The sequence below is a fragment of the Apteryx rowi genome, unplaced genomic scaffold (assembly GCF_003343035.1).
Source record: "Apteryx rowi isolate R43461 unplaced genomic scaffold, aptRow1 scaffold_237, whole genome shotgun sequence".
In the NCBI taxonomy this organism is placed as follows: domain Eukaryota; kingdom Metazoa; phylum Chordata; class Aves; order Apterygiformes; family Apterygidae; genus Apteryx; species Apteryx rowi.
This window is the reverse complement of record NW_020448719.1, coordinates 236,992-258,516: the sequence shown is the minus strand read 5'-3', so window position 1 is coordinate 258,516 and position 21,525 is coordinate 236,992. Positions and strand designations below refer to the sequence as shown.

General features: G+C 41.8%; 1 protein-coding gene across 1 annotated transcript in view; it reads right to left on the bottom strand.

The window, feature by feature from the left end:
• Positions 1-21,525, bottom strand: part of PLXNC1 (plexin C1) — a 71,228-nt gene that overhangs the window by 10,933 nt on the left and 38,770 nt on the right. Inside the window, exons 15-24 of the mRNA XM_026066065.1 lie at positions 20,184-20,283; positions 19,048-19,149; positions 18,542-18,645; positions 16,152-16,193; positions 15,544-15,668; positions 14,782-14,980; positions 13,313-13,459; positions 5,872-6,049; positions 4,472-4,575; positions 292-346 (exon numbers count right to left, since the gene is read on the bottom strand). Of these exons, the coding sequence (XP_025921850.1) occupies positions 292-346; positions 4,472-4,575; positions 5,872-6,049; positions 13,313-13,459; positions 14,782-14,980; positions 15,544-15,668; positions 16,152-16,193; positions 18,542-18,645; positions 19,048-19,149; positions 20,184-20,283 (1,156 nt within the window). The remainder of the gene's footprint in view (positions 1-291; positions 347-4,471; positions 4,576-5,871; positions 6,050-13,312; positions 13,460-14,781; positions 14,981-15,543; positions 15,669-16,151; positions 16,194-18,541; positions 18,646-19,047; positions 19,150-20,183; positions 20,284-21,525) is intronic.

Below are 21,525 nucleotides of genomic sequence, written 5' to 3'. Positions count from 1 at the left end.
GGGCTCCTCTGCCCTGTTTTCCTGCCTATTAGTCTGTATCTTTAAGCATTCAGTTGCCAAAGACTGTAGGTGCTTCTGTCTCTGCTTTGCCTTCTTTCGTCCTCTTAGGCCCACTGTGCCTGCCCGAGGCCCAGAGGCAGGGTAAAGCGGCCGTCCCTTTGGCTCTGTTGTATCAAAGTGCCAATTTTTCTGACCACCTACTGACCAAGATACAGCCTGTCATATCTCAGCTCTTTGCATTCCCAGCCCATTCTTCACAAAAGATTAAATAGGTTGCAGTTCCTTTGTTACCTGATCGGGTATTTGTTTTCTTTTTAAAGACTTTTATAGTTGCTCCATTTGAAATCTGAAAGCAAAAACAAACATATCTTGCTGAAATAGATGTGAAAATTCACAAACCCTCAGTTTCATTTCCTCTGCCCTTATGTCTGTCACTGTGCAGCACAGGAGTGTGCGAGCCTGCTCTGTTCCCAGCACGGTGTACATGGCTCTCAGCGGGCAGCCGGGGCTGGGTTTTCAGGCATGTGCAGCAGCTACACTTTCTTTTAGCCTTACCTGGATCCATGGGAAGCCAGCATTTCTGAGAAACTGGCATTTAAGGCCTTTCCCTTTCCCTGATTTTTCTGGCTCAGCCCTGCTCTGGACATTTCATTTTCATGTCCTGCTCTGTGGCTCTTTTTGCATTCACCTTTCTACAGATTCTTCGGGTTGGATTCTGTGGCTCCACTTCAGCAGTATCTTATGGGAAGATGATGGGGCAGGGAGGGAACACCAGGATGATTTCTATTCCAGCCCCTTGCTTTCAGCTCCATCCTTTCCAGTGCTTCCCCAGGTGAGCAAGGTTAGGTGGAGCAGATAATGCCTTTCCCCCCCATTCTCTATGGAGGGACCATGTTGAGAGAACTCATACAGCCTAGCCTGGTGCTCCTAAAAACTATTTTCAATCTTCAGTTCCCAAAGAGACCAAAATATTTGTGCCCTGTGGACTATGAGGTCAAGATCCGTATCTAGGCACCTTGAGACTTCTGCAAAAATCTTGCCCCTCTGCTTCCCTGAATTTAGAGTGCTGCTAGGACAGTAACTATTATCTTTAAAAGAAATTGGCAAGTCATGCTCTTATTGTCAAAGAACAACTCCAGAATGTCTCCCACTGAGTACTACACCACTGCTCTGCTGTCAAATGCTGGGTTTTGCCAAGTGCTAGTATACTTCCCTCTATAATTACAAAAACAACTGGACAGTTCTAGGAAGGGATCTCTGCCAAAATAATTTAAGTGGTTTTTTAAACCTTGGCAGCCAGCCCAGTGTGAGAAACCAGTTTAAACGTTAAGATACTCTATCAAAAGCTGTGTCCTGTGCCAAAGAAATCTGCATGCACTTACACTTGCTCCTGGAAAGTAAATACAGTCTATTTTATAAGCCTTATTTTTTTCAGTGTTTCCATTTATCATACAGCATTTCACAGCTCTTCCAGATAACAAACACCAAGCACTTTAAGACCACGCTACCAATGCTGTAAGGCTAGTTTGTGATGTGAGGTGAGCACCCAGAGAGAGCAAGAGTCCTCCTTACCTCACTACCAGGCCCTGAAAGAGAGGAAAAGAGGACCAGGGATACACAACAGCTTACCCCCTCCCAAAGTGCAATGTGATGTTTCCACTCCCCTCCCTCTCTGAGAAGCAGGAGAGCAGCTTAATGCTGAAATATGTCAGCTCCTATCCCGAGGAAAGGGGCAGAGCACAGAGAACTGCGCTTCCCTCTAGGAACTGGAGACATTGGTGCAGTGCAGCCATGATCCAACCCCCTACCTTGGTTTCATTTCTGGGACAATGTTACTCTTAGCACTGAGTGGAATACACTTGCCCTTTTTTATGATTACTCCTGTGGCCATACTTACCGTTTCTTTCAGGGTGATCTATACAGAAAAAGATAAGCCCTTCCTTTTGTGTCCTGCTGTCTATACCACTTTTCATGGTTGCTCCCATGGGCACCTCAAAACGTTATTTTGTGAGGAGTGTTACTGAGGGGAATGAAGGGGGAGAAGGGAAATCTGTTCAGATCCACACGATATGGACTACAGGTACTTTGCAAAACAGAAGATGCAGTAGGGTGGCTCTTCCTTGTCCTCCAGGCCTCCTGTCCTGCTTATAATCCAGCTGTTTTCAATGGGCTCCTTAGATCCCACATTCAGATCTGCTCACTAGGGCTGGGCCTGCTGCTGGTGTTTGTGGTGCTGCTACAGCTTGAGAAATCTGAGATCTGTGAGTGGATGGTAGTTCTGAAAGCTGCTCCCTCACTCTCTCCTTAAACTAGAGCAGTGTCATTTTTAAAATTAGTGTAGAAATTAAGTCTGCTTTTTCAAGTGATCAGCGATTCTGGGACATTTACAATGCAACCCCCCTTTCCCCCACTTGAATATCTTAAAAAGACTTGATGGTACTTCCCAATTCCAAAAAAAAAAGAAAAAAAAAATCTAGTTGCTTTCTAGTGTTTAAGGCTGGCAAACAAAAGGAAAAATTCAGGCTCGCCACAACTCTCTAGGCACTATTGAAATGTAAGCTGGAATTCCTCAGGCAATGTTACTACCCTCACACTGCATAAGCAGCATTTTCTTTTCTTGTTTTTCTTGCTAACAGGACAGCTTTACATTCCTTTTAGCATTAATATGCATACAAAAAAAAATTGACATGCAAATGGCTGACTTGCCCTGATGCCACTAAGCTTCTGTCTAAAACATACAGTATTTTGTCATGGTCAGAAAAAGTGAACTAAAATATCTAACAGAGGCACCCAGCACAATTTCCATAAGGCAGCTGCTAAGCTATAATTAGTATAGTTACAGCTTTGCAAAAACAACTGAACCTCCAATGCAAGTTGTATCTGCCTGCAGAAACTGCAGGGGAAAACAAGGGCTAGGTCAAAGATGCCCAGGGATGACAGTGACCAACTGGACAAGACTCATTTGCTACAAAGTATGGCACCACGAGCTCTTGCTCAGGAAGCGTGAATAGCTGCTATGTAAAATCAGTGAGCACTTGCCATAGTTGCCCAAGGCGGCTTCTATTATCTTAACAGACAGGATCCCAAAAACCTAATCAGATTTAAAGCTATGTTGCTCAGACCTCTCTGCTGCATAGACACTGATTGCAACACTACGATGTCCTGATTTGTACAAAACCTTTACTGAGTGGAGGCAAGTCCCACGCTAATCTAGAGACAAGATTCAAGAGAGGCACAGGAAAAGCTGTATTTAAAGTACTAGACTGTGACTGAGGACATTTGGGTTCATCTCCGCCTCCCACGATGTAAGGGGAGCAACAAACCCCTACAGAAATCTGTGAACTGGCTCCAAATGAGCTTGATCAGCCTAATGCTTCACCCAAGCTACAAATGGTCCTGCTAGGACTCTCTGTTCCTATCTGGTGATGGCACTGTACTGACTCATGTGGACCGCAATTTGTTCAGAGCTGGCTCAGGTTTCTCAGCGTCCTGTTGCACTGCATGACACAGACCTACATTCACCAGCAAAACGTCTAAATAAATAAAAATACACCATCATGTTAAGAGCCAGATTTTCAAATTCAATAATAAAGCATGAAAGAGGCTCACTAAAAGCACTCAACACACTAACCTCATTTTCAAAATCTAGCTGTAAGCATCAAAATGTGAGCTACCATATCACCTGAGGCCAATCATCTGCTGTACATCTGACTCCAGTCTCTCACCCTCTATTTTGTCCTGTGTCAGTGAAAACTCCTTGGAGAGCCAATGCCGCTTGCTATGCTTTTGCAAAGTGCTAAGCCCCAAAGGGCTCTGCCCTCAGTTGTGGACACCGTGTGTTGCTGCATTGATGGATAGATTTGGAAATTCAGGCATTGAAAAGGACTGGTTTATAGGTGCATTTGGAAGTGGGAGGGAAAAATTAGGGTACAAGTGGCCACACTGGATGGAAGTAGAAATAGAGAGAAGAGAGGAAGGAGACTGATGCACAAGGTCTCAAAAGAAAGAGCAAACTCATCCCAGCAGTTATTTCTATTCTGGCTCTCAACGACCTTTCACAAGTATCACTACTACCTGTTCAAATAATCAAAATATGAGGTGAAAAGAGATCAAACAATGGCTCATGGTGCAACAAAAACTCAGCAGCAGAGACTGGAATAGACTCAAGGCAATGTTCATAGCTAGAAATCAGATGCCCTTTTAACTGAATTTCCTAGCTGAAAGGGGAACAGTTTATCTGATATACCTAAACCAAGCACCCTCTGCAACAAGCAAACCTCTCTGAAAAGTAACAGAAAACACGTGACTCATCCATCAGCAAGGAAGTCGTGTCACACGCTTCTTTCTTTCTGCTGATGGTGCTCAGCTGTCTTTTCAAGATTTTGATCTGTCAAGATATTTCTGTGCAGACAGTATTTAGGAGTTGAGGAGAAACCAGTACTCAGTTCACTGGTATGGTTTGCATCCTTACCTCATAATGACTGATGGTGTTTAGCCTCCTTATCCCATCCTCCATTGTCTCTGAGGAACCATCAATATCTAACAATTCTCTTTGTTGCTCCTCAGACACCAGTTCTGCAGAATGACAGCAATAAAACACAATTACATCCCAACTGCATTCTGTATGTACTGATTTTTGTGAAGAAAAATAACACCTAATTATTTTAGACCAATGGTTCCCAACTGAGCTCTGTTTCTCTCTGATGGCTTCAGTTATTGTAGGCTATTGGTGCTTTACTTTGTGTTGGTCACGGTTTTCAGAGGTGCTTTCATCTAATCTTGCTCAGGAATATCCAGCCCACAGCTCACAGGCCACTTGTAAAGACCAAGAGATCAGTACATATCTGGCCAGAGATATGCAGCTCTACTCCTGGCTTCCTCTTTCATGAGGGCCCCTGGCAGGTGGGCTGGGAGGTGACTGTCTTAGGCAGATGGTAGTCCTCTCTCACCACCACCTTTCCTAAAGGCCCTGAGCCCCATGTGTGATAGCAACTGTCAGCAGGAAGGAGTAGTCACTACAACAAATTTTCCATGCATCCACAGAGCACCTAAGGTGCTCTCAGAGGGCACCCACATGCAGGCCACAAAATATGATCTGATCCTGTTGGTCTGTTTGTGGTCACTGTTTTTCCTGGTGGCAATTCGTTATCTGGTAAAGGACATATATATGAGCAATAGACCTCAACTCCTGACTGGGGAGAAGCTCTGGTAACTTGTCCTTCTCCCTTGCTTCTCAAATAGGTCATGTACAGCCTGGATACCAGAGTGAGTTTTCTTTTGATACTGGTGTGCAGTCTGTATGACCAGTTCAGATCAGGAGTAAACGGTCTGAGGTACACTAATATCTGCTGTGTGCTGTCAGTAACCATCTTAGTCCTCATCCTCTGGGCTTCCTCACAGCATTGTGTGTGTGTCTCTCTCTCTCCTTTTTTTTTTTTAACAGCCATGCCAATCTGATCATTGCAAGTTCCTCCTTACATAATAAAGCCAAGAGCTGGGTTTTAGGGAACATGAGGACATAACTTTGAGGGTTGGTGGGATAATCTGAGTTACTACAATACCAGCAATTCTGCTGCCCGTGTGCCCTGCTGTATGGCCATGTTGAGACTAGAAGAAAGGGGCATATGTAACATGGGTGTTTGTTAACTGCATGCTAAAATCCTTGCAGATGTGAAACAGTTGTAAGTCTAGCGTTCTAACTAGTAGCATAAATGATCTAACATTTCCACAGAAAATCATTACAACAGATACATTCTGCCTAAAAGCTAAAAAAGAAAAAAATCAAAGCCAAAGGTAGGAATTCCCCCAAAGAAAACTCCACAGAAAGAACAGTGAACTTGATAAAAATATAACACAGTGACACCCTCTTACCAAGACCAATTTCATCCAGCTGAAGACCATAGAGAAAGCCATTCTTATTAAGAAATGCCTGAAGGCTCTTCTCCTTGGCTTGCCCTATGGTGTCACAGTCCAGAACATTAACTTGGATGGTTTGACAGGCATCTCCACTCTCGTTTTCTGGGATTTTTTCAAAGATGATGTTCACTGTCTGGGGAAAGAAACATATGTTATTCTGACTTATGGGGAACACCTGGCATGGGAAACTCCTGCTGGCAATCCCAATAGCATATAAGGTTAGACACACTCCACTGGGTCTTCAGAATATTCATTATTAAAGCCATTTCAAATAAAGATTATTTGATGGAATTACACAATGAAGCATTTAGAATTCCTTGTGTCTGAAAAATCAAAGATAAACAGCTGTAGGTTTCCAAAAGTGTGTTTTGTATTCTGCTTTTCTGCAAATCTATTTCAGTAAGTTACCACAAAAGACAGAAGACCAGGAAAAATTATAATGTATGTTCTAAAAAAAGCATGTCTTTTATTTAAAATGAATGCTTTAAACGCAAAACTGTAAGTGACTAAAGATCTGATAAGGTTGCTAAGTAAGTCGTCATGGCAAGCATGATTGATTTTGAGTAGATGTGAAGCAATGTTAAAATGCATACATACACCAGAAAACTATGCCATGTACTTTATATCATGCAAAAAAATATACGTCCCCTGTAGATATCAGTGTCCGTCTGCACACAGCCATGTCTCTGGAGGCAGCAGAGACAGGACCTCCTGCAGAAGCAGTGGAAAGGGAAACTATGTTGCAGCAGACACACTCCAAAGCAGTCCAGACTTGCACAGAAAGTGTGAATTTAATCTGTTGGCCATCACTGTGGGTCAAACACCCACACAGCCTGTCCGGTTATGTAAGGGATGGGAAGAAGGATGAGCCCAGGATAGCTAAGGCAAGGTGATAATAGGAAAGATTTCCAGCGCCACAGCCTGCTCCTTGAAGAGACAACATCGCTGTTCAGCTGCATGAACGTGGCGGTTCTGCTGCAGCTGTCTCAGGACAGAATTAAAACAAGTGTTTTAGATGCCTACACCTGTCTGCAAGTGAGATAGGGAAATCTGTGTACTTTGAATCCTTCTGGCTGTTGGACACTTCTGATCTAATAAGTATCTTTTGATAGAAAAGTGAGGACTGTGGTTGTGACTCAGTAAAGGAGTGATCGTTAGAAGAGGAAGCAACTAAAAACGTTTATTTTTTCTTGTTGTCATGTAAGGGAAAGAACTTCTGTCAGGTTGCTGCAGGGGCCTGCTCTCTCTCTCTTCTTAAAGAAAAGAATAGTTATTAATAGCTGTAGAGTACTATTTTGTGCTTTATTACCCAGCAAGAGTGGAAACTACCACACACTGGTGGTGAAAAAAAGTAGCCTAGTGAAGCATTCATGAACTTTACTGTTTCTGCAGAAGCACAGGGAGTATTAAAAACAAGGTGGCAAAACTATAAATAGCTGGGTTTAATGAACGCTAGGACATAACTGAAGTAACTGAGAATGACTTAATCAGGACACAGAGATGTTTAATTGTGAGCAGAATGAGTCTACTGAAAGGACAGACTGAACAGAAGAGGAGGAGATGCAGGACTGGTGCCTGCAGAAGGAGACACAGGCTGGATGCCATGCCTCGGGTTGCGTTGGGATTTCATGTGGAAAACTAGTCAAAAAATCTATTGGGGCAGGAGTGAGGGAGACATGCTTGGCTAGGCCCACAGCCCAACTCAACAGACAACCGTCCTGTCCTTGACTGTGACTGCCCTGAAGGCAGGGTCTGGTAGGATAATAATGAAAACTCTCCACCAGATTTGCATCCAAGTCGTTGTCTCTTCCAGTCTCCCAACTGATCTTTCGGGGGTAGCTCTTCACTCTTTAACTGATTTCGATCTGTCTTTGCCCCTTGGAAACCTTCGACTGTGTAGCCAATCCTTCTGTCCTAACACTGTTCCTGTGCTGCAATGTTCACGTTCCTGTTTCTCCTGCAATTTCTTTTCCTTTCGGACTGCCAAGAGCAGCCGTCCTTTCCTTTGCTGCATTTCCCTTTCGGCACATACTCTCACATAGATTGCACACAAATGTGCTGCCTCTTCACTTATTAGCACGTGAGAATCCTCCCATTCCTGCTCAACTCATCGTTGGGTGACAGGACTGCAAAAAGAGAGTACTAGTCCTTTATGTAGGTGGTATTCAAGTCATTTATGAACTCCTTAATCAAAAGCATCCATAATGTGAGGATAACAACACTTCACCACTCAAAGAAGTAGTCAGATGGGAAGAAATGTTCATACAAACATATATAAGAAGTCTCTAAACCAAGAGAGGCAGGCAGTTTTTGTGATACATTTTCCTGCAGAAATTAATCTTAAGTGATGAAACAATTGATGGGGAGCTAGAAAAGCCAATTATTATTATGTCTTCTCTCTGCAGTTGAAGATTTCATAAATCAGATTCTACCTGCCTGACAGCACAATGCCTGGCTTTAGAAACCATTAATCACAAGCCAACTGTCTCAATCACTGCATTTAGACACAAAGTGTAGAACTGGAAAAGAATCAGAAGTGACTGTAAAATAATGAAAGCTCTTTTACAGTTAACCCTGAAGGTCAGAAAACATTAGAAAAATCACAGAAGGACACAGAAGTCCTGAAGAAACATCGTAAGGCAGTTTTCTAAGCTAATTTTGCAGAGGAAACTCAAAAGAAATACAAGTTAATTTATGGAAAGACTCAGGAGGAAATTACAGGGCATTTGATGCAACCTAGTAATATGTAAAGTCGAGATTTCATGCACTGGAAATTAGTGGTTGGCAACAGAAAGTCACAGTGCTTTTCACCAAAGGCTTAACACAGGTTGCAAGAATTGTTAAAGGCTATTTAAGGGGAACAAGGCAAGCATCTGGAACTACTTGCATGTGAACTAGCTTGGAACCGAGCTAAAACACAGGGGAAAAAAAAAATTTCTTCACTCATACAATGACAGCAGTAATGACATTTGAAGGCAATGTTTACGGATGATCTTTCAAATTAAAAGTTTTTCTGAAAATGAATTTCAAACACTGAATTATCTAAGAAAATAAAGTCATTAATAACTGTAACAGATAATAAATGAGATGTGGTTTGTTAAAGAAATGCTATAATACATTTTTTTTCTTAGTTGTAAAGAAAAATCATCTGGAAAATACAAAGGCTCTTAATCAGTATCCTGTTTTCTTTTCAGCTATGCATTTGAACAAAGTAGATTTCCATTTATCTGACAAACTGAGAAAATGAGGAAACTTCCGTTCGGTAAAGGAGAATCACGCAAAGGAGACTGCACTGTAACATATAATACAATGAAATTGCCTTAAACCCACTCCTGTGTCTCCCAGACTACGAAATACAAACAACAGGAAAAGTCGGATTCACCATATGATCCTTCTATAGCAGCCAGAACCGTTACCCATCAAGAGGTTACAGAACAGCCAATAAATTGGCAGAGAAAATGTTATGGGAGTTAAATTAAGGCTTGGTAGGCACTACACAATGTGAAGGTTGCACTCCTGATGCTACAGGATGGTCCTCAGTCTGTATCTAATTCACAGTTCTCTCCTGTCACCAGCATTTGCACTGCTCGCTTCCTAGCAAGGATCGCTGTGTCCTTTTCTGCTGATGAACCCCCCATACGTCACATGCCTTTAATAGTTTCCTATCTCTCACGAAGTGTGACCAGTAATACCACATCACGGTGTCCTATTAGGAAATTGTGTTCCCTTTCTCTGCTCGACTCCCTTACAGTCATCCCACTTCTTTTAACACCCTTCTTTTAACTAGTGAAGCAGTTGAACGCTTTAACCAATCTTCTACCATTGCAGCTTTGCTTCACTTTCAATAAAGGCTGTTGGCTGAAAGGCTATATTAGATCATTTCTTCCCATCTGAAAATGCAAGCTGGTTTCAGCAAAGAGAATTCAACAGCCCAATTCCCTTTTTAAAAAGTAAGTAGTAACTAATTAGGAGAAACTTGTAGCTCTCTAATGTCCTAGCACCAAGTCTTCTATATGAAGAAATCCTCCCCTGCTTTTCCACAGGAGAGATTCCACCAAGAATATCTCCAAGGTCAGGCTCACATTGTGTAGGTTTTCTATTTAAAATGAAACATTTCTGTGAAATACTAACACTCAGCCATGCACAGTGCTTTTCATCAGTCATTGAGCAAATTATTCGCTGAGGGGTGCAGCTGCTTGCCTGCCTGTGAGAAAGCAGGCTTGTTTCCTCAGCCTGTGAAAGGCTCCATGACACATCCAAGCCCCTTTCAAGGCAGTTTTATTTCTCAGTAATCAAATATAAGCACAGCGTGAAACCACACAGCTCCTCAGCTCATACTGGACCAATGCTTTTAGAAGCATCTCGCTTTCAACTGCTCTGCTTGAATATTTCCTTCAGAAGCCCATCTCTATTCAGTCCTTTGCAGGGAGCATCTGACCCTTTCCAGCAGAAAGTGGTAACTGCAGGGGGCTGGCTGGTCCCAAGGTCCGTGGCCTTTTTTGAAAAGGCAGGCAGCTGGGTCAAGGGACCATTCTAATGTAATTCAAAACCAACACATTCCTTAGCTCTCTTTTTCCTGTTACGAATGGCCTGAGTTTTAGAAAATCTCTCCTGTCTTTCCTTCTTCATGCCCAGCACTTCTTCCTTCTCCTGTCCCAAGAGCCTACCTGCACAGTGGTCAGTTTAGGAAAAGACTTGTGGAGCTTCCCCTGATTTTTAGGAGCCTGCCTGTGCCCTGTTTTAAGTAGTTTGGGATTTGCAGGCAGATTGCCTACAAATTGCCTTGCCTGTGCCCTGCCACTGGTTTCAGAGTTGAACTGCCTGCTAGATGCTTCTCTGCATCTTCAAGTGTCTATATACCTTAAAAGTTTGGCACCGAGTGTCTGCACATTTGCCTCAGTATCTTCCTACCACTCTCATTTTGGCTGTTTTTTATACTTTGCTCTGGACAGGTACTCTTTAAAGTTCAGCTATTCTGGGACCTTGGAAAGGGGCAAAATAAAATACTTATAATATTGCAAGACTCGTAATGCAATTCAGTGAGCAAGTATGCAAATGCATTTGAAAATTCAGCTTGGAATTTATCTGATGTAAAAAATAATAATTGCAATCTTTTAGACAGAGATTTACTTCCAAAGAAAGGAGAAAAAGATACCTAGGTCTCTATATGTATATTCACAGGTCTTGCATGTCATTTCAGTGCATGTGAAATTGCATCAGCGAGAGAAGAAAAGCTGACTCCTTCCATTTTAGCATCCTGTTAAGTACAGTTCTTGAAGGAAAGAAGTGCACAGCTGGCCTGCTTCCCCAGCCCCAAAAGCCTCACCGTTCCACCCAAATCCCTTTCAGCACACAGCTTTAGTTTTCAACATAAATCTTAGACAAAACACCAAACAAAGCCATTCCCCTCTCCAAACTGGTGTCTCTGGCTCCATCTGTGTGTTTCTACTGCAGGATCCTCTCTCCTTTTCTGACAGTCTTGAAAGGGAATACCCAGCTGCTTCTCACCTGGGTCTGATAAACTGCTGGACCTTAGAGGGGCAAGCTGCCTTATTAACCTTTTATCAGCACTGTTATCTCCTATTTAAAAATCAGGAATACAAAGTACAAAGGCAGTGAACAATGTTCTAGAAACGCTATCTGTTCTTTCACTTCCTCATCCATTCGCAGACAGCCTCCCCCACAGATACTGAGCCTTTCAGACCACTTCCCTTCTCTTTCCTTTAGTGCAGGCTGCCCACAAGACCCTATCAGTAATTGCATGCATAGAAGTAGCACTGGGAAAGGTGTTAAGGCAGTGTTCATTAAGTTCAGACTCAGCTATCCCCTGAGCGTGCGTGTGTGCTAGAAATAGGAAGAGCCAATCGATACCACAGGACCAGACGTTCCTGTGTAGTCTGCTAGTATCAGGCATATTGATCTTGCCTGAAAACTACTGCTCTGCATAACTACTGGGTTTTGTATCCTATGGCTATACATAGCAGAATATTTAAACTTACCCTGTATACGAAATGAATGTCAGAATGCAGTGCACAAACAAGGAAACCAAAGATACGGTATTTTTTACTAATATTTAGTCATAAACTTCTTTTCAAAACACATTCTGTGGTAATTTAGCAGCTTCATAAACAGCTGTAAGAAGATTTGACCATAAATTTGCCAGTTCAAGAGCTTTCATCAGAAAATGACAAGTCAGAAAGGTTTCACAGAAAGTTAGTCATTTCAGTGGGCCTCCTAAATGACCCAGCCCTTGGCCTAGCTAGTTCAATGGGTTGCTGACCAGCCAAATTTCCAGGGTCATGTGGCCTACTCCAGTGTGCGGCATCTTACGACCTCCAGGTCCTTGCTGTAAAAATGGAAGAGTGGCAGAGCTGGAAACTCCAGTCCTATTTAAGGCTCAGGGTCTTGGCCCTGGGAAGGCCTGACTTTTCCTCCAAAGCTACTGGTCTTTGCATTGTCCCTGCCATGGAGGTGCTACCCTGGCAGGTTCTTATCCCAGGCTCTGAGGCTCACTATTCAGTCACACTTCCCATACTCTTATGTCTCTGATAGGAAGTTGAGAAGCAGGGAAGCCGTGGAAACGATTGGAAATGCAGAATTTTAAGTGCTCAGACTCAAAATCATTTGGAAATTCTGGAAACAAAGTGCTCTGGTTATTCTGAAAAGCTTTTTCAGACCTTCTCATCAAAAAAAGTCAGAATTTTTACACTCTCCAAAATGCAATAATCCTTGCTGTCCCTTCTCCCCTCAATTCCAGAATGTCAGATATCAGAAAGAGAATTGCAGCTTTTGGAGAGACCAAGGTGTAAGTGTAAGATAGTATCCACTTTGTAGTTACTTTAGGAAAGGCAAGAAATCTATGGTAAAGTTCAGAAACTTAGCTAAGTTTCCCAGAGTTTTTGTTTTTAACCAAGCAAGTAATTAAATCCCACCACACTGAAACCTTTCTAAATTGAAGTTCATAACATGGAAGCCCACAGTAAATCACTGCTGCCTAAATATTAGCCACAAGCAAATACAATAGAAAAACAGAACCTCTACATTCCATTCTTTCATTCATTGAAGTGCAATTTAGTTTAAATTCAAAACATATGTTTACATTTTTGTAGCACACTTTAAAATAATATGCAAATTTTAATACCTTGAGACTTCATTAAATCTTTGACTATTAAAGCATGCTGACACTGAAGAGCAACTGCTATTCGTGAAACGTCTATTGGTGAAACACCAGTTAGTTAACCCTATCGCATTTTGAAGCTGTGTCTGTAATAATAATTCTGTTTTGCTTTAGCCAGGTACTTAGCCATCACTTTAGTGTCTAAGAGCCTTAATTTAGCTTCCTAGAAAAAGGCTGTAGCCGCTTGTGTTTGGAGGGAAGGCAAACCAGCAAACATACCACTGTTCTGAATTCAGACACTTGCCACAGCAGCCAGTCTTCGTTTAGCGTGTACAGGGCCTTGCAAGTTATCGCATCGACGGGGCCTTTGTTTATCCGCTGATTGAGGGTTGTCACTAGCAAATAGAAAGGTTCACCGATTGTCTCCTAGGACATGAAACAAACACAAGAAACATGTTTATTTTCGCAATCACTAAACAGGCTTGAATAACTAGAGGAAAAATCAAGAGTAACAAATTGAGTTATTTCCTTTAAACCAACTTTTTATCTTGCAGTTTGAAAAGAAAAATCCCTCTGAGCAGATTGATCTGGTTATTTGTTCAACTTCCATCCTTTGCTTTTCAGTGTGAAAGTCTCATGCAAATAGTGAGGGACACCTGGAGCGCGTGGCAAGCCAGCTTGCAGCCCCGTGCTGTGCACAAGCACACTCCGGCAGAGCTGCTCCTCCTCCACCTGGCAGCCGCGTCCTAGTCCCGCAGCAGAGCAGATGGGGGCGAGACATGCGAGTGGTCACACATGTACTTCAGAGACCTCTTCTGCTCCAGACTTGCAAGAGGACAAGCTAGCATCCAGTTTCCTTTTAAACTGGCTTCTCCCCTTGCGGTCCCTGAAAAAAAGCCTTGGGAGTGAGGTGGCAAGGCATGCACTGGTGTATCAGTGACAGAGGAAACAAAACTGGGACTTCCCTCTCCTGCCTGAGCCCCACGCTCCAGCCAGAGAGCTGGGAAAGGACGGATGGGTCTTTGCTGCCCCATGACACTGCTCCTCCAGCCCGGCTAAGGGATCTCGAGAACACATCTGCCCTGACTCTTCCTTGGCTCTCTCCTGGGGTTTCAGGGAACCGGCATGAGTTGCTGCCCCCAAACTGTGATGCTGCTGTATTAACGGCAAGTGCAAGGTTTGATGTGATACCAACAGTGCGATACCATCATACTAGTAAACAGCACTGGAATCACAACCAAACACTGAAACCGAGAACAAAGTGCTACCAAGAGGGCTAAAATAGCTGTAAAAATGAAAGAAAATGTTTATTTTGTTTTCCCCTGAACTCATTTAATTCTTGAAACCTGCAACGTTGTTTGAAGGTTAAAAAATTTGGAAGGAAGTTTAGTTTTCCAAAAGACATTATTCCTTAAATTTCCATTAAATAGTAGCTTTCTAATGGCTCACACAGGAAGGTACAAACTGCGTTTTAACAAATGCGTCAGTCTTTTAAGATGATCAGAATACAACTCATGGAGATGAAACAATATCCGACATGAGAGAAGGATATGCTAGAGTTGCAAAATTACCCAAAACTCAGCCAAATACATAACATGATCATCGCTTACACACCTGCTCTTTTCCTATGTCCACTTGATGCTAGATTGAATGCATTAAACAGACCCCTCTAGCATTCCTTCTGGAAGAAATCAGTTAAAAATATTCTCCATTTGTGTATCTTACAGGATGAAAAGATGTACACATACCCGGAGAAAACCAGAAAGGCAGACAGACATCCAGTTTGTCAGCAACTTTTCTACCACAGATTCTGTTCGTCTGAGCAGGAGTTTAGGTTGGACATTGCTTGACTGCTCCATCAAGTCCTTTGTCAACACCTCCAGAATATGGGTTAGATAAACCAGCTTAGTTTGTAGTGCAATAGTCAAGAAAGATGCAAACAAGCACCTGTTTAAAATAAAAAGAAAAAAAGGGAGAGAGAGAATGCTAATGTTTGTGATTTTTTTCCCAATCATCTGTAACAACAGAAACACCTTTCAGTGCCATTCCTATCCTAGGCTTTTCTTCCTCAGGGACTCAAACTGCCCACTGATGCAAAAATATAAAAAAATTCAGGTCCATCTGTCCCTATGATTATTTTTTTAAACACAAAATTTGTGCCTATAAATTTAATTCTGCAGAAGAACACCTGTTTCAGTGACAGAACATTTCTAAACTGTAAAACTGTTGATTTAACTGCAGGAACTGTTCATAGTTTTGAAGTGAATTTTCCTGCTCCTTTGCCTCTGTGTTTACATGTACAAACATTCTGATTTCTTTTTAATGGCTTGTTTAATGGCAATGATGTCTTTTCTTCCTCAGCGTGTGCAGATGGAGAAAATGGAAAAATACTCTGGAACAATGCAAACTTGTTTTGCGAGAAGTGGAAGTTACATTTGTGTGTCACAATCCATGTTGTTTTTTTCTGTTAATTCTTTGTCTTGAAGATGATAAGCATAATCATACTATACCTGTCTTTCACAGAGAAATTTTTCTGCTTTTCAAGGGTGTGAATGAGAGCAACAAGAAAGTTCTTGTTACAAATTAAAGCATGCAACATGTTGAATCTTTCATCCTTGCGCGTTTGGTCTCTGCTCTGGAATAGTTAAACAAAAATAAGCAAACTGTAGTTTGGCTATGATGGCTTCTTAATGCTCAGAAAAAATGATAAGCACATAGGAGATAAAATCCTGGCCTCAGTCAAATCAGTGGGAATTTTGTATTTATTTAATGGGTCCCAGGATTTTACCTAAGATGTATTTGTGTCTGTGTACAACACACAAGAGTACACACATGCAGAGCACATATTTTCTTTAAATACACAAAGTAATGCCAATAGTTAAGTTTGCCTGTCATGTCATTACTAGATTCTGTTTATCTTATTTAAATAAGCCATAATATACATTAAGTAACAGAATCTTGTATTTCAAATTCTTCTTTATGCATAAATCCATGTAACTCTCCCCACGGGGGAAGGGAACATATGCAGTCTGATAGGAATATGAAAACACTGAGATGAGGGATGCAATCACACATGGAAAACACATTTATGAAGACATATCACACTACATTGACTTACCTGTGGCATGTCTTCAGTGAAGATGGATGCAAAGCCTCCTGACTAAAATGCAAGACAGGTGATATTTCATTCTGATGTATACCAAAAGCTTCTAATACATGCACATTAAACATGCTAAGCCTAATGGCATAAAATTTGAACTAAAGCAATGGAAGCTCTGGGTCTAAGCGTGGCTACAACACATATATTCTACACAATGACCTCTGCAAAGGTGCTGTCGTGTTCACTTACACACACACACACACACACACACACACTCTCTCTCTCTCTCTCTCTCTCTCTCTCTCTCTCTTAAATACAAACTGTGAAACAACCAGAGGAAAGGTAAAGGTTAAAAATAATTGCAAATAGGGAGCAAGCATGGTAGTATTAAACCAAAGAATATGGGAAATGGAAAGAAGGCAGAAATAATAAGCCAAATTTAGCAAGTAAAGCAAAAAATCAGACTGAACATAAGGAATAATTTATTAAAGCCGTAATATCCATTTAATTTAATATCTACAAGCATTAAGCACAAAGCAAAAACTATAAAGCCAGATTCATTATAGAAAATGGAAGCAGCAGGAGCTAGAAGTCAGAAATGAAGATGGGATCTGTCAATTAATTTTAGGTATCTGACTCCCTCTTTCAGCAATTCATCCCATCCTGAGACAGATGTCTCAGGCAAGTGGGATGAATCACTTTCTCAAGCTGCCTGTCTCTTTGCACCGACTACAGAAAATGCTTTGGTGGAAGCCTCTGATGTTCCTTTTTAAAAAGCTGAAGTTAGATGAGATAAACCCCACTGAACTCACTGGAAAGCAGAACGAGTACAACATGATAGACATCATTTAAACAGATGGGGTTAGCAAGGGAAGTGCCGGTTTGTCACTTTGGCCATTCTGACACCAGGTTGCTTTCTACTACCTCACCGTTTTTTCTGTTCACCCATGATGTTTGTCTGGGAGAGCACTTCTCTCCTACCACACCTATACGGCACAAGGTATGTTTGGACACTCCAGCAATGTAAATGATAACTACTTGGCAGGAAAAATTGGTATGCAATATGTTAAATAACTTGCCTGACACTACAAGTCAAGTCTGTAGAGAGCTAATAGCGGTGAGTTTACCTCTGTGGTATTGGTATTTCAAGCAGGGGCAGAGTTGAACTGGAAACAATTCCAGGATGCAAGCTGGCATGAAAACTCACCAAGGTGAAAAGTGAGCCCTTCCCCTTTTGACCTCACATAATGGAATGGAGTGATATGTTTTGTGCCTTTTTTCTTTCCTTTTTATTTGCATAAAGCATTTCCACCCAGACAGCTTCTACAGTGTTACAGTTTGGGCAGGGGAGTATCAGTGGGAAAAGATGTATTCCTAAAAATAAAACACTATTTTAATGCTAATATGCCTGGCAACAAAGCAAACTGAAAGGAAATAAATGCAGAAAATAAGGTTTCATTACTCCATTTTCTTCAGACCTCCTAATTACCGCATACAAATTAGACTGGGAGCATCACAGCAGTATCAGCAGAGATATTCCCAACACCCTCTTGTGTGAGAACTGGACTCAAAGTATATTAAGATTGTGCATATGTAATTGTTAAATATGAATCTGCTTTAGTATCTGATGGTATCTGGCATCGTACAGACAAGGAGCCCGATTCTGTGTCCATCACATGGGTTTAACTTTATCACACTGAGCTTGCAGTGGGACTATGCACAGTGATAAAGTGAAGCTGCATGCAGGTAAGACCGCAGGACTGGGCCACAGCAGTGCAGCAGTGATGAGCAACATACCTGCTGGCTATAACTTAAACACCACGGCACCAACCACAGGTGGGAACTCCCTGGTGTCAGTTACACAACAAAACGTTACGGGTTGAAAATAGAGCTTCTGCCAGCCTAAACTGGACAGCACTTAAGTACATTTCTGACAGCAGCTTGGAGTAGAAGGTCAGCGTGGCCTTAGAGCAACCTTTCCCTCTCTTCATCTCACAAGTCTAAGCAGGAAGTGTCATGATGTAAACATACTAGCTAACCTGACTGCTACCTGACTTAGTGTAGCACAGAAAGTGAATACATGAGAACAAAAAAAGCCATAGAGAAATTACAGGTCAGTTAGGACGGCCTCAAAGGCAGGCAGCTTAGTGAGGCTGGGCAAAAAAAAAGTTGATGCACACACAACCCTTGAATATTCAAAAACAGTGCTTTAACTATAGCATTTAGGCTTGAGGGAATAGAGATTTACAGCTCTAAATGCTCTTTGCTAGTTTTTGATTTAAGAAAAATTTCTTGTGAGAACAGTGTTTAATTACTGTGTAGTATTGACTTTAGTTTTTTGATCCTGATCTTCCTAGCTTTTCATCATTATGCAGGACTGACAACCTGAAAGACTTACAGATATTTACCTCTGGAAAGAAAGTTCTAAGAGCAAAGTGTTTGTAGTCAAGGAAGGGAACGGTTCCAAAACTATCCACCACATCTAATTCATCCATCTGCAGTTCAGCAAATCCTGAAATAACAACCCCCCTCCCCACCCAGAGAGTTAGTTTAGTTAGCACAAAATCATCTTCACAATTATAACTTGGCCCCAAAAGCTGTTCCTTAAAAAAAGAGTTTTCAGGCAAGAGGAGTTGTTTTTCTAGCTGAAGTCCTATGGGCTGGAAAGTTCATTTTTATTTTTGCTTTTGTTGAAGGAAATCAGTACATGCAATCCTACTAGCTTAGTGCCCTCTGCTACTGCAGTGCACACCAGCATTAAAGAGGAACTCTGATACTCACAACACAAAAATATTCTATTTCTATTTTATAACAGCTGTAAAATTAAAAGGTTTGTATAATGTGACCTGCTTCTTGAACATTTCAGTTCAGAAATTATACTGTACTTAAGCATTACAAAGCGCTTTAGACCTACCCTCACGTATTTCTTTCCGAATCTCATATTCCAACAGTTCAAGCTGCTGACTCTGTTTGCGAGTTAACTCTTTGGATTTGTATCTAGTAACTATGAATGCCGCTAAAAAGGGAGGGAAAAAAGATACTGAATACAGAAAATTGCAGGACAAGACAACTCCTGTATAAGACATACAGACTTTAATTTTATTTTAAGAAACAGAAAGATGAATATACATTTGCATTCTTCGGAAGGATTATTGTTTCTACTGTCATCAGTGCGGTAGTATCCATGAGCCCCAGTTATCTAGATCAAAACCCACACTTTTAATAAAAAAACCTTTCTTAAAAGGAGGTCTTAGAACTGTCAATCCAACTTTATTTAAATATACAGCACAATCTGCTATGTACAACCTGCACAGTCAGACAGAGAGCCTAACAAGCAGTACTGCTACTATTACTCCTAGCAAGCTACTTAATGTAGCACCGATCAAACAGGAAAAGCAGTTGTTTTGAACAGGAAATCTACTTCCAAACTGTTAACTTACTGAAACCTATTTCGAGAGAGGAAAGGCACTAGAGATGGTTCCCGTAAAGGTAATGCACATTTTAAAAAGAAACCCAACCAAGCAAAAGAACAACAGCCCACATATATAACGATAAAGCAAAATTTATCAAATATGTAGCAGATTAAGGAGGAGCGAAAAAGAGGAGGGGATATCTCCTCACCCCCTCAGTTTGATAATGATCTACAAATTCATGAATCACCCAGATGCGATCGACCAGAAACACCTCAAACACTGCCTGAGGATAAGCGGTTTGATAGGGAACGTCCACCCCCAGGGATAGGAGGCGAGTCTAGTGCTGACAACTGGAAATGCCTGAGTTATGCCTCAAGAATTTGGATATGAGGTCTTGCCTCATTAAATGCTGGTGAATAACCCTAGAAGAATGGTCAAAACTAGTGTTGTAACATGCTGTAGTCTAGCAAGATATACTTCACCACCAGACCAGAGTTAACTTTCTCCACTCTCATTTGGAACAGGGGAAAACATCAGATTGTTTGCGACTGTCACAGACATACATATGTGTTTGTTTGTGCAGTGACTATCATCTCTTTCAGAAAATCAAAAACTGAAAACACATTATTGTACTTACCTATAATGACACCCACTACAACAGGTAGTAAAATAAGAACGTACAAATACATGTGTGATGATGTTGGTTTGACTTCATGCTCAAAATTTCCTAATTTGACCTGAAGAAAAATAATGCCTGTGTTAGTAGAGGACAGATGCTGTATCTATGCTCAAGATCTCAAGATGACATTTAAAGTATATTAAAAAAAAAAAAGAGAGAGAGAGAAAGGCCTTCCAGGCACATGCAGATCTGCAGATCATTGGGAAAACAGCAGCAATTGGGAAAAACATACGTGAACCAACACAAACTTAACTGTTACCGTATTTGATGTTTAAGCAGGAGAACAGAGCAGTGTCAAGAGAAAAATATGGAAGTCCTCATGGAGCACCAAGTTTTGCTGTTGCTCACACTGTAAACAAGAGTCCTCAAATGAATATAAACCAGGGCAGAATCTAGCCTCAGACTGGCCAAAGGGCTCATGCACTTCAGAATCACTGCTAAACATTTTGGCATTTTGAAGTGAGTAAGGCACTTGCTGATAGTTAAAAAACATTTCTTTGAACTCACAGTGTTAATCTGCTGAACAGAAAACTAAGGTAAGGCTCAAGCTGATAATCAGGGAAGTAACATTTTTGATAGCGGCCTTGCCCAGAGTCCTGTTCCCTATTTCCCTGCAGAAGTTTCAACCTCTTTATTTGGCACTATAGGGTGTTCCTGAAGGTCAGCTTAAGATCAGATATAATCACACGTACGATATCCCCCAACAGCCACTGGGCTTGTCCAGGGCAGACAGGCATGAATTTTTAGGAACACACCAAAGTGCTGAAGTCTGCCAGATGCCAAACTGAGGCATTCGCCACTGATAATTATGGCAAACGAAACTTCACAAAGGAGGATCTCTACGAGCACTGTGAAAACACATAAATAAAGAGTAGTGAAGACTATAAACAGACCAGAGGCAAAAAATATGCTTCAACAAAAGAAAAAGCATACCACTGAGTACCGGGGGCAGAAATGAGCCTGAGATAATTGAAAGGGAGAGTCGGGCTGCAATTACTGCGGGTTACAGCCGAGCAGGCCGATATCGGGCTATTTCAGTCACCCGCTGGTCACAGGTGACGAGCAGCCGGGGCAGCCGGAGCCTGCCAGCTGGGCAGCCACTGCCGCACGCGGACACACGCAAGCAAAGAAACCCCACCGGGCTGGGAGGACGCAGCCCTCGTATTTCCGGGGCTGCGAAGAACCAAGGGCAACGCAGACCGATTTCTCCCATCACATGTAATTTTTCCCTCGGGTGGTTTGTGTGTATCCACAGTGCCTGTGCAAAGTCCTGTTGGTCTGAGCCCTCCTAGGGAGCCAT